This window comes from Puma concolor, chromosome A3 (assembly GCF_028749965.1).
Source record: "Puma concolor isolate L17-30 chromosome A3, mPumCon1.1.hap2, whole genome shotgun sequence".
Classification (NCBI taxonomy): Eukaryota; Metazoa; Chordata; class Mammalia; order Carnivora; family Felidae; genus Puma; species Puma concolor.
In genome coordinates this window covers 106,600,685-106,613,823 of record NC_141669.1, presented here as the reverse complement: position 1 = coordinate 106,613,823, position 13,139 = coordinate 106,600,685, and the positions used below count along the sequence as shown (strand labels likewise).

Below are 13,139 nucleotides of genomic sequence, written 5' to 3'. Positions count from 1 at the left end.
GAACAAAATACTGCCTAGTTTATCTGTATATGGTGAATGCTGGTCAGGAAATTTAGAGCTGGAGCAGTTGAGGAAAGAGGGCCAGTTAAGGCTTTGGTACATATGAAAAGGAAGAATATTTGGGATGTAGTGGAAAGACTGGGGAGAGACTGAGGGCAGGAAGGGAATTCTCACTGAGTCCAGACCAGAGTTAGTGAAAATCTATACCAGAATGCTATGCACACAAAGCCATGAGATACATCGTAACAGGAACAATTCACAAATCTCCATGACTCACTAGATGTGGAAAGTACCTAAGAAGGAAATCAAACATAGTGTCCACTTTTGAACTGAATGATAATAATTAGTGGGAAAATACGATGACCTATCTTCTATGAGAGACAAAACCTAAACTTGCTTATAAAATGTTGAGATGCTGGTGAGCCATCCTCAGGTAGAGTGGGGCAAAGGCAGTTGATAATGCTGAAATGAACTGAAGAGTCAAAAAAGCGACTGTGGTAATTACTGAAGATACTATAAATTAAGGAAAGAGAGTTTTGTGTGAGAGTGGTTGGCAGCTGACACACTGGTCAGAAGGATAGGATAGAGTCTTCATCCCTAGCTGTGGGTAAAGGCATTGAGGTACCATGTTGAACTCATCGGGGACTGGTGGTATATTTTACATTTTTTAAGGAAACAGCAACATCTGTTGGACGCTGTGAAAAGTACTACTATTAAGATTGGACCTAATTATTTCACAAATGAACTGTCCTTTTATTTATTTATTTATTTTTTAATGTTTATTTTTGAGAGAGACAGAGACAGAATGCGAGCGGGTTAGGGGCAGAGAGAGAGAGAGAGAGAGAGATACAGAATCTGAAGCAGGCTCCAGTCTCTGAACTGTCAGCACACAGCCTGACGCGGGGCTTGACTCACGAGCTGCGAGATCATGACCTGAGCCGAAGTCAGATGCTCAAACGACTGAGCCACCCAGGTGCCCCTCCTTTTATTTCTTTTAGCTTAAGGATACCATGAAAAAAATTACAAAGATCTTAAGGTCACTATGAACTAAGAAAGTTTTCAAATTTCTGGAATAATAAAAGCTATGTCCTGAGAAATGGCCAGTAAATATAAATAACAAAAAAGTTTTTGTAATCTCAAAGCAAAATCAGGTGAATTCCAGTGGTTGAAGTGGAAGTGAGACGGTGGAGTTGAAATATGGAGCTGGGACATCGAAGCTTTGGGAGCGGTAATTGGTCTTCCATCTTAGGGTTAGAAATGAAAGGAAGGTCCAAGATGGCACAAAATTTCAGGGTTCTGGGAGGGTGAGGAAAACAGAGATGTGTTTTTATGCAAAGGGGATGTGTCCAGCACAGAAGGAAGTTTGAGAGGAGAAAATGAAATGGTAGATCAGGTCTGGAAAACCAGGGCAAGAACCTTCCTCTTGGAAGGAAAGGTGAGGAAACCAAGTTAGGAAGCTACCAAGTGGTCTAGTAGGACTCACATGCGTGTTTTTCCTCTCAGCTTTCACAGCCATGCCAAGAAAGAAATGTTATCCTTGCATCAGAAGTGAAGAAGCTGAGTTTGGGTAATGAAGAGAATGTAGATAAAGTTCCAAAGATCATCTGAGACAGAGAAGAGGGAATATAAGGGAATGTCTTAGTCTCTTTCAGCTGCTATAACAAATTACCACGGATTAAATGGCTCAAACAATGAATGTTTATTTCTCTTTTTTCTTAATGTTTATTTATTTTTGAGGGAGAGACAGAGAGACAGGGAGGGAGAGAATCCCAAGCAGGCTTTGTGCTGTCAGTGCAGGGCCCGACACAGGGCTTAAACCCACAAACTGTGAGGTCATGACCTGAGCAGAAATCAAGAGTTGGACAATTAACCAACTGAGCTACCCAGGCACCCCCAAAAATACTTATTTCTTACAGCTCTCTCTCTCTCTCTCCCTCTCTCTCTCTTTTAAATTTTAGTTAGTTAACATACAGTGCAGTATTGGTTTCAGGAGTATTTTCTCACAGTTCTGAAGGCTGGAAGCCCAAGATTAAGGCTACAGACCTGGTGTCTGGTGAAAGCCCACTTCTTGGTTCATAGATGGCCATCTTCTCACTGTGTCCTCACATGACTGAAGGGGTGACAGAGCTCTGTGGGATCTCTTTTATAAGAGCACTAATCCTATCATGAGCTCTCAAACTTCGTGACCTAACCACCTCCCAAAGCCCCACCCCCTAATACAGTCGGTCACATTGGGAGTTAGGATTTCAATATACAAATTTGGGGGGGGGGGACACAAACTTTCAGTCCATAACAGAGGGCTTCTTCTAAATTGTCTCCATCATTCTCAGTAATTTAGACAATGCCTCTCAAATTGTAATGTGAACACAAATCTCCTGAGAATCTTGTTTAAAATGCCACCTTTGGTTTAGTTGATCTGGGCAAGGGCCTTGGATTTCTGTTGTGTTCCCAGGCAATGCTGCTGGTCCATGCTGGTCATCTATATGTTGAGTAGCAAGATCTAGAAAGCCAGGTCATTGGCCCAGAGTTTGTAGAATAGTGACATGTATTTAGGGTACTTGATAAATATTTGTTGGACTGTGGCTAAAATGAATAGTTAGATAAAGGTGCGTGTTCTGGGAGCCAAGGGGGTGGGAACTCTTTCAAGAGAAGAGTAAAGAGCAAGTGCAGATGGTCTGAGGGAGGGACAAGGAGGAGGCCAGCGGACGCAGCAGCCAGGGAATTTCTGTGGAAGTTTGAGAGAGTGCAGGCTGGCAATTGCGTCAGGTATGATACCAAATCAAAAGAAAAGTCAGAATTGGGTGGGGAGAGGGGCACCTGGGTGGCTCAGTAGGTTAAGAGTTCGACTTTGGCTCAGATCATGATCTCGCGGTCCGTGAGTTCGATCCCCGCATCAGGCTCTGTGCTGACAGCTCAGAGCCTGGAACCTGTTTCAGATTCTCTGTCTCCCTCTCTCTCTGCCCCTCCCCACCTTGTGCTCTGTCTCTTTCTCTCAAAAATAAATGTTAAAAATTTTTTTTTAAAGAATTGGATGGGGAGATGGGCTGTGGGATCTCAGGGTCAGGGACTTCAGTGACTGGATGGTGAGGTGGCTAAGGATGAGGGCAAGAGGTGGAAGGAGAGCAGGAAATGTGAGCAGATACTGGCATAACCAAGAAAATAACATTCTGAGATCAGGTGAATGATACACCAGATGACAAAGTGGAAACAGAAGTATGAGGGCCATTGAATTTAAAAGCGTTGCTGAGAGGTTTTGCCATGTTGAGCAGAATGAGGACAGGCCACAGACATCTTCCCAAATCTGGCAAAGTTTCTAAATCACCAGAGGAGGTTTTGAAAATACTGATTTCCAGGCCCTGCCCTGAGACATTTGGAGTCCATATGCATAGGCATGAGCCCTGGAATCTGCATTTTTAGGAAGTTATCCAGGAGTGATTCTGATATTGCAGCCAAGGTTGGGGATCCTTGCATAACCCTCTATAACTCCTCAGGGTGAATGAGAAAGAAGAAAGATGCTCTGGGGAAGGAAAGGTGCTGAGTGCACACTCTCAGCTAGAATCGGGATTGCCGGAATCCTCAAGGAAATTTCCAGAGTCTTTGCACACCAGAATTTTACATTTAGAGAGTTTCAAAAATAGTACTACAAAGCTGTAATATGTCACGATTTCTTTCTTTTTTTAATGTTTATTTATTTTTGAGAAAGAAAGCATGAGTGGGGGAGGAGCAGAGATAGTAGGAGACAGAGAATCCAAAGCAGGCTCCAGGCTCTGAGCTGTCAGCACAGAGCCCCATGCAAGGCTCGAACTCACAAACTTCCAGATCATGACCTGAACTGAAGTCAGACGCTTAACGGACCTAGGCGCCCCTTCATGATTTCTTTAATTGTGATGGTCATGATCAGGCAATCTCTTTTGAGTGATCAAATAGGTTTTCTGCTGGCCCAAGTCCCAGTTAATAGTTGTTCAGATTTAGTCCACTTCACAGACAAATGCATCAAATTTCACATTAATGTTAAGTTAATGTGCTTTCTTTATTGTAATTCTCTAAGATAATTTCTCCTTTAACGTTTTATTCTCTTACTTAAGAAGGATTTTTTTTCAAAAACAATTCCTAAAATCATAACGAAAAGAGGTGGGGAAGTGGGGAAGCCATCGAGCCTGATTTGTTGGGTTTGTCCCCAGCTCTGTCACTTATCACCTCTGTGTCTGTGAGCCCAGAACCTGATCCACAGGTGTCAGGATCTTCACATGTAAAACAAAGATAAAAGCATAGCCTCACAGTGCAGTTCTTAGAATTAAATGGGAATCGAATACATTTAAAACTCTTCAAACTGTGCCAGACATACATAAATTGTCGACGAAAGTTTGCCATACTCTGATTATGTTGCCTTATCACTGTGGCAGTAACCACTTATGTTAAATTGGTCAACTTACCCAGTTGTATTTGAGAGTCTCCATCATGGGTGAACAGCAGTGGGGTCTTTCATAGGAAGCCCACACTGTCTACGTGGTGCTCCAGTAAGAAGGGTTGAGTCCAGTTACTACCGCTGTCTGAGTAATCGCAAAAGTTTCCATAGGTTCTCCATGTGGAAAAGAGAAAGAGATGGGACTTATGTACCTTTATATAACTGATAAGTATTTACTGAACACCTACTAAATATTAGGAATTGTGCAGAGGGCCAAGGATATGCAAACACAAACACAGTCACTGCCCTCTTGAAGCTTGGTTTGATAATAAATGCAAGACAATAAATTAATTGCTTTCATGGCATGTGTTAAAATTCGATGGCACTATACCATAGAAGAGAATTTCCGACATTCTTTGGAAGTTACCCACACAAGGACACAGCCATCAATTTCTAAGATGGGCAACTCATGGTCCTTGAAGCAATTAAACAATGAATCAGACTGGGGGCGCCTGGGTGACTCAGTCAGTTAAGCGTCCAAGTTTGGCTCAGGTCATGATCTAACCATTTGTGGGTTCAAGCCCCACACCAGGCTCTGTGCTGACAGCTCGGAGCCTGGCACCTGCTTCAGATTCTCTCTCTCTCTCTCTCTCTCTCTCTCTGCCCCTCCCCTGCTCACACTTGGTCTCTCTCAAAAATAAATAAATATTAAGAAAAAATTTAAAAAAAAACAATAAATTAGGTGGAAACCAAGAATTAAAATACACAGTTGATTATAACTTGCATTTGTATCATACTCGTGTTATTTTCAGCTTCACTGTACCTCCAAGAGACAAAGGCATTAATAATCCCATTTATTACAAGAAAATGTAGATTCAGAAAATGTAGCATCATTGACCCAAATGGTATTTTTGATATCACAGAATGAGGACTGGAACCTGAGCCTTCCACCCCTCCACTGTTAGTTGTCTTTGCACTGAGCCAAGCTGCAGTAACCAGCACAATAGTCTAAGGCATCCTGTTTAATTCAAAAGGGATCCAAAGAAGACTTTCATATTAAAACTTAGATAATGTGATGGTTTTCAGTGACTTCCCCATTGCCTGTGAGATGCTTGGTAATTTTAACTATTGTTAAACATCAGTCACAGATTTCCTAACTAGAGATACCGTTGTCTGGGGGCTCAAGGGGAGAGAGTCTTTGTTTATGATTGTGTAAAACAGTAAACACATTTTCTTCCCCCAGCTTATTCAGAAATTGACGGATGTTGCCGAAGAATGTCAGAACAATCAGCTGAAGAAGCTCAAAGAAATCTGTGAGAAGTAAGCCTGCATTCTCTTTACAATGGGCTTGTGCCTATAAATGTGTTACACACAAATTGCCATTTGATTCGTCTTTTTTTTTTTCTTTTACTTCCATTTTGACTTCAGGGAGAAGAAGGAATTAAAGAAGAAAATGGATAAAAAAAGGCAGGAGAAGATCACAGAAGCTAAATCCAAAGACAAAAGTCAAATGGAAGAGTAAGGAGAAAGAACCCCTTCTCCTCCAACTTTTACCTGGGGATTCTTTTATTCTGTTAGAATAACAGCTTCTCAAACATACAAAGACCCATTTGTGATGTTTCTCCTCTAATTAACCTTTCAAAAGATCCCTTTTGTAAATTTTTCAACAGGGAACTCAAAGGGCTTTCAATAATGGACTGAGGTGCACCCAGGGCCTTTTAAAGATTGAGTAAGGAGCGTCCCTTAGGAAAAAAGCAAATCCTCAGTTCCCCTGCTGTCAGGCAAACTTCCCAGCATTTAGTGAACACAGAGTTTGCCCTTGGGCAGAACCTGACTTTTGTCCAGAGCTAGCAGATTGTACCTTTCTTGCCACAGCAGTAAGAATGTTGAAAGTTCTGTAAACTTTCATCTGGAAGTCTGAAGCTCACCTCTTTGTTGATGCTGGATGAGTTCATATAATGATCTAGTTGTCATTTGCTCTTAGGGAAAAGACAGAGATGATCCGGTCATACATCCAGGAGGTGGTACAGTACATCAAGAGGGTATGTCGCTTAATCTCTCTCTGCTTTGCACACCGCGTATGATTGTTCAGCAAGCACAATGTGAGCCTCTGGAGGAAAATGCCAGGCCTTGTATCTATCTATCACCACCACTCAGAAGAGCTGTTTCACAGAGCAGGCATTCCATAATCAAGGTTTCTGCAAGTTTAGTTGCAAACCTATGTATAAAAAGGCTTATCTAAAGATAAGTGTCAAGAATCATTTTCAAAGTGAGGAGCCAAGAAACACAGGATCAATAGGGGACACCCAAAAGAACCTGTAGCTGTCATCAATGTTAGGGAAGACGGCAATCTCCAAAGCACTTCTTCATATTAGTGTTTGAAAATTGGTATCATGGAACTTTTCAAACTGTAGCAAAAATATAAGAATAGCATAATCTATTGATCACCTCACCCCCACCCTGTGTACCCATCACCCAGATCTGACACTTACCAACAGTCTCCTATACTTGTAAGGGCAGTTCTTGATCAAGATATGAGATAATTAAATGTATGACATCGATCTGAAAAGCTTTCCACTTTTTTCTGAAAAACATTCACTTATTAATGTTAGATGAACATGACTTTCTTTGTAACTTTCTTATAGTTAGAAGAGGCACAAAGTAAACGGCAAGAAAAACTTGTAGAGAAACACAAGGAGATCCGTCAGCAGATCCTGGATGAAAAGCCCAAGGTAAACTGAACCGAATAATAAAACACAGTAACTTCACTTTTCCTCCATTTAATTACAATAAAACCTCTGTAGGTCATGTACCCTGCACACAGTGTCAGATCAGTTCTTACATGTAAAACTCATGTATCTTCCTCAACCATGGTAAAGATCTTTCTATAGCAATATTCCACACAGGTCTATTATCACCCAGTGAGCTTTAAACGTTGCAATTGCTTGGAACCCAGCTCTTGAAATTTTGGTTTCAATTGGTCTGAGATATGGTTCAGGTATTTTTTGAAGCACTTCGCCTCTCTCCCTGCCAGAACAGAGAAAATTAGAGAAATTAGCCAAGCCTCTTGCGTACTGATAAAATATTGTAATGTCAGGCTCTGCCCAGCAGAGGGTGTCCTGTACCAAAATCACCCTGGTTTTTAATCCAACAAAATGTTCTCATAAACCAGAAAAAAAACAAATCTTTTTTTCCCCCAATAATAATAGTTTATTATGTCTCCTCTTTCAAATTACCTTATGCTTATTGTTTGGTCAAAATCAATTGTTTTATGAATATTAACTTTGATTATCAGTCAATCAAATACTTTTAGGTTGGCAAAGAGCATCTTGGTTTTAGATCATTACATATATTTTCATTCATCACTGAGTATTTGTGAAAAATATGCTTTTCAGTGTTATTATTCTCCTATGTGCATTTAAAATATCTACTCTAAAAAGTACAGCTATTTCATACAAGTACTCTTTAAACCTGCAAAGCTCAGAAGTGTTATTTTCATTTCATTGTATAGTCCATTCATCAATTTACTTTTTATAGATTTTTTTAGCTAGTTCTAAATATATTCTTGTGGTTATTTCTGCCCTTCTCCTTTTGTATTTATTAGACAGGAGATTTATTTAATATTTTTAACTCCTAAAGTTTTTAGGCTTGGCAATATAGATGAAGCAGTAATGAAAATCTGAGAATTAATAATTACTTAAATATGCTGCTAATTTTTCTGTTTTTCACGTAAATGTACAGTTTAAATATTCTTAGCCACCATCTTAGGTTGATTATACATTAATAATAAATTTTAAGATGATTTCAGAAATGGCTATACCTTCCATTGATCCACTGATGGATCTTTTATAATGTTTGGAGCAAAAGATTCAGGTCCAACTGGAATTTAAGCGGCACATTAACACCCTAATAATCAGTCCCAGGTGATATATTCAGATATATACATTTTCAATCCATGCTGTCTGAAAGCAAACATGTCATTACTTTGTACACTGACATAATATACGTTGATTATGATTGATCTCTTATTAGCCAGTTTTTATATTTCTAAAAGAAAATCTCTCTTGTGAGATATGGTTATTCCCATAGAGTTTTATTTCACTTTGTTTTTGTCTTTGGTCCAAAAATGTCTCATACTTGTCTCATAGATACAATGCAATCACAAATGTGTTTCAATTCTGTAACTCTCAGTATAAAAACCCCTACGAGGCTTTTCAGTCACTGCTCTAGGTCATCAGGATTAAAATCAACTTTGGTAGGTATTAAAGCGCTTTTAAACTTATGCACTGGACATAGGTAAATGTTACAAGAATAACTGTTGGATAACTTGTCAGGGTGAATTCTGCAGCAGTTTTACAGAAAACCCAATTAAAACTGGCTTACACAATAGTAACCTTAGTAAGTCATATTCCTGGAAGTTCAGATGTATTGTAGTCTGAGGAATGGTTAATTGAATACTTCAGCAACCTCATCAAGAATGCACTTTAACAGAAACCTATTGGGGAGGGAAAGGAAAAAAAAAAAAAAAGAGGTTAGAGTGGGAGAGAGCCAAAGCATAAGAGACTCTTAAAAACTGAGAACAAACTGAGGGTTGATGGGGGGTGGGAGGGAGGGGAGAGTGGGTGATGGGTATTGAAGAGGGCATCTTTTGGGATGAGCACTGGGTGTTGTATGGAAACCAATTTGACAATAAATTTCATATATTAAAAAAAAGAAAAAAGAAAGAAAAAAAAAAAAAAAGAATGCACCATGCCATCTCAGTTTGTTGCCTTTCATGCCTAAGCTTTAAACCCACAGTCCTAAAATGACTGCCATAGCTCCATGCATCACATTACATAAATCATTCAAAGGCAAAAAAAGGTAATGTCTTCATCTTATAGCCCTTTATTTATAAGATTAAGGAAAAGCTTCCTATAGCTTGCCAATAGTTTTATCCTCATTGGCTAGGATTGTACCATATACCCATTACTAAACCAGTCATGGGTAGTAGAGTGTAATCTTCACGATTGCCTTAGAGTATTAAAGCTTGCTCAAAAGGGTGGAGAGAGTTCAGCTCCTCTTCAGTTTCATAGTCAACAGGCACCGGAACAAAACTGATGTTTTCTTATCAAAGATATAGAAATACCAGTTAGGTAGGTAATTGTGTGTGCCACTGCCATATTTATAGCAATTTCCCATTTCTTTTTTGGACTTTTAGCAAGAGATCTGAAGTGTTTCTATGAATTTTTAGTAGTTGTTTCGCCTTCACTTTTGTTTTGTTTTCTTTGCAAAATTCTGAGCCTGTCTGCACATGATCAGTTTAGTCTGTCCAAATATAACTAATAATCAGAATCGAACAGTGCTATGAACTGAACTGTGTCCTCCCAAAATTCACATGTCAAAGCCCTAACTCCCAATGTGATGATATATGAAGAAGGGGCTTTGGGAGGTGTTATATTTATTTATTGTATTTTTTTTTATTTTTTATTCAAGTATAATTAACATGCAGTGTTATATTGGTTTCAGGTGTACAATATAATGATTTAACAATTTATACATTACTTAGTGCTCATCGTGATAAATGTACTTCTTAATCCCCTTCACTTATTTCATCCATCCCTCTAACCACCTACCATCTAATAGCTACCAATTTATTTGCTGTATTTAATGTTTGTTTTTGTCTCTTTTTTGTTTATTCATTTGTTTTATTTCTTAAATTCTACATATGAGTGAAATCATATTGTATTTGTCTTAGTCTGACTGATTTCACTTAGCATAATTCTCTCTAGCTCCATCCACGTTGTTGCAAATGGCAAGATCTCATTCTTTTTTTTATGGCCAAGTAATATTCCATTATATAAATATACCTCTTTTTTTAATCCATTCATCTATGGGTAGACACTTGGATTGCTTCCATATCTTATAATATTTCCATATTGCAAATAATGCTGCAGTAAACATAGGGAAGCATGCATGTATCTTTTCAAACTAGTGTTTTTGTTTTCTTTGGGTAAATACCCAGTAGTGGATATACTGATACCTCCATACTATTTTCCACAGTGACTGCACCAACTTGCATTCCCACCAACAGTGCATGGGGATTCCTTTTTCTCCAAAACCTCACCAGCACTTGTTATTTCTGTTGCCTTCATTTTTTACTGTAAATAGGAACAAGTGATATCTCTGCTTCTCATCCACGTTGCCCTTATGACCACCTTGCGTCTGGATTTGAAGGTTGCCCTTGGAGATTTTTGTTTTCATGTCAAACTAAAGCATTTATTAAGGGATGTTCTTCAGAGCTGATAAATTTTGTGCTTCGGAACCATGACTTTAATAATAAAATAAGAAATCATGACTGTTAATACTGTAGGACACAATGGCTGATCAAAGGAAATGTCCGTGGTAGGAAGGAGCAATAGTAAATAGTGACGTGAATAAGATCAAGTGCAGGTCGTGTGGAGAAAGAACAAAGCACAGGACAGCAAATGTAGGCAAGTGAAAGTCCAGGCCAACATAGCATTCATTCACGATCCTGTAATTGCTGGATGTGGACCAGAAATAGGATAGCACCAGCTTTGAAATAATCCCTCTTCACATCCAGTATGAAGCTTTGAAGTTTGACATAGATATGAAGGAAAGTAACAAAAGCAGAAACAATATGGAAAGTGCAGTAACTCAAGGGAATGAAACTTGACCAGCAGTGTTTATAAAAGAGGTTAACTGAGTCAGTTCCATTCGGTTAGAAAGATGAGAAGGTAGAATGATTTTACGACATCTAGAAATTTATGAGCTGTTCCATCACTGAATGTTGGACAAAGAAATTGAGTTGACTCTATAGTAGGTAATATTAAAGATAATTGCAACCTTCCTATGAAGAAGAAAGCATGACAAAGTTCACCAAGGGTTACTGAGGGTAACAGATTCCTTCTTCAAGTATTTTAAAGTGGAATAAGTAGTTTTTTTATCTAGAAACCAATAATGGCTAATCTTTTGCTTACAACAAAAATATACACCACACGGCGTCATATTTCTTCCTGTTTGTCAGTTTCTTTCACCATATCGTCAAATATAATCATTTAGTCCCTCTTCATCCAGTTATTCTAACTAATGTAATAATGTGTTTAGTGTTCCTAACCTCCTCCTAAACAGGGAGGAAGCTATTTACATTCCTATATTCTCCTGGTATTACTGTTTTGAGCTATTCTGAACCACAATCACAAGCTGCATAATTTTCAAGCCTGTGATAACCAAACAACTCCTTCAAAATTGAACAATTTTTTTTTAACAAAGGAAATTTAAAATCCAATTGCTGAAAGACAACAGTTCTTCAATGGCAGGGAGTTCTGACTGGATTTAGAGCAAGTTATATATGAAGATTAACCCAGAGTGCAACCTTCTAACCTTTTACTCAACCGCGTGCTTATGATCTGTAAGTATCAACTCAAGTTCCTAAAATTATTCCCACCTTCCAGTAGAACAGTCAGAGGACAATGTGCCTCAATTAAAACCATTTCATTTCCAGGGATGCCCAGGTGGCTCAGTCAATTAATCAGCCAACTTCAGCTCAGGTCATGATCTTGTCGTTCATGAGTTCAAGCCTTGCATCAGGCTCTGTGCTGACAGCTCAGAGTCTGGAGCCTGCTTTGGATTCTGTGTCTCTCCCTCTCTCTCTCTGCCCCTCCCCAGCTCGTACTCTGTCGCTCTCTCTCAAACATAAATAAATGGTAAAAAAAATTTTTAAGCAAAAAAAAACTTTCATTTCCATACTCGGACCAAGAACTTCCATCCTACTGGCACGTATTTGGTAGGGAACCAAATTTGGCCCAGCCACAGTTTGAAAGTTTATTTTGGAACATCCAACTTTGTGACATGTACCAGGCCTTTTTCATATATAGTGTCCATTTTTTTCCCACTAAAAAAGAGATCAATGAGTCTATTTCTTTTGTATTCATTTTTGAGGGCATTGGGGAAAATGGAAGTAGGTGAGTTCTAGAGGCAACTGATACAATAGATAAATAGCTTGGCCCTCAATTTGATGTAAAATTACACTGTGTATTCCTGTACATAGGTCCCTCTGAAATTTCTTAAGTTGCAAACAACAGTAGACGTCCTTGAAAGAGAATACTCAGCTCCTTTTCAGTAGAGTTCTACATTCTGGAGAAATGTTCAGTTGCCTGTTTCCTAGCAGTGAAACATTTCATTCAGTCCCTAAGTGTATGCTATTTTCAGCTTTGTTCAAGGTGTGTCTTTTTATGAAATCTATAGCTTCAGAGTTCTTAAGAGGGATGCAGTAAACCCCAGCCAGTCTTTGAACTCTCAGTGACATAATTGGTTTCCTTGGGATTTCCATACCTGAGGTTGCCAAAGCCAATAGGAAAAGGGTATATGTGTACAAAAGGTGATAGGAGCAACTCACACCCCAACTGCCGGTAGAGAGAAACCATACCTTCTGTGGTCACATTCAAGTCTAAACTGATGCATTATAAAAAGGACCTCTTGCCTTTTTCTTGAACACTTCAGAAAGATTTATTTTAACATGTTGAAGCATCGTTAATCAGGAGCTGCCTTGAATCTGCTGCAAATATTCCAACGTATATTGATCACTTTGCAGCTACCGGCTCTCGTTATAAGAAGAATTGTCTTTTGAGGGGACTTTTTAATGAACCATCTCCATAACCTCATAAAACAGTCGATAAATGTGGAATTTACTTTTTCTCTGACACTTAATTTGTCTTTGATGCTTCTTAGAACACAG

General features: G+C 38.9%; 1 protein-coding gene across 3 annotated transcripts in view; it reads left to right on the top strand.

Annotated features, from left to right (window-relative positions):
- The window catches only part of PLCB1 (phospholipase C beta 1), a 704,439-nt gene that overhangs the window by 611,322 nt on the left and 79,978 nt on the right, over positions 1-13,139 (top strand). For all 3 annotated transcript variants that reach the window (XM_086701714.1, XM_086701716.1, XM_086701717.1), the window contains exons 28-31: positions 5,649-5,725; positions 5,834-5,923; positions 6,390-6,447; positions 7,051-7,137. In XM_086701714.1, the coding sequence (XP_086557840.1) occupies positions 5,649-5,725; positions 5,834-5,923; positions 6,390-6,447; positions 7,051-7,137 (312 nt within the window). The remainder of the gene's footprint in view (positions 1-5,648; positions 5,726-5,833; positions 5,924-6,389; positions 6,448-7,050; positions 7,138-13,139) is intronic.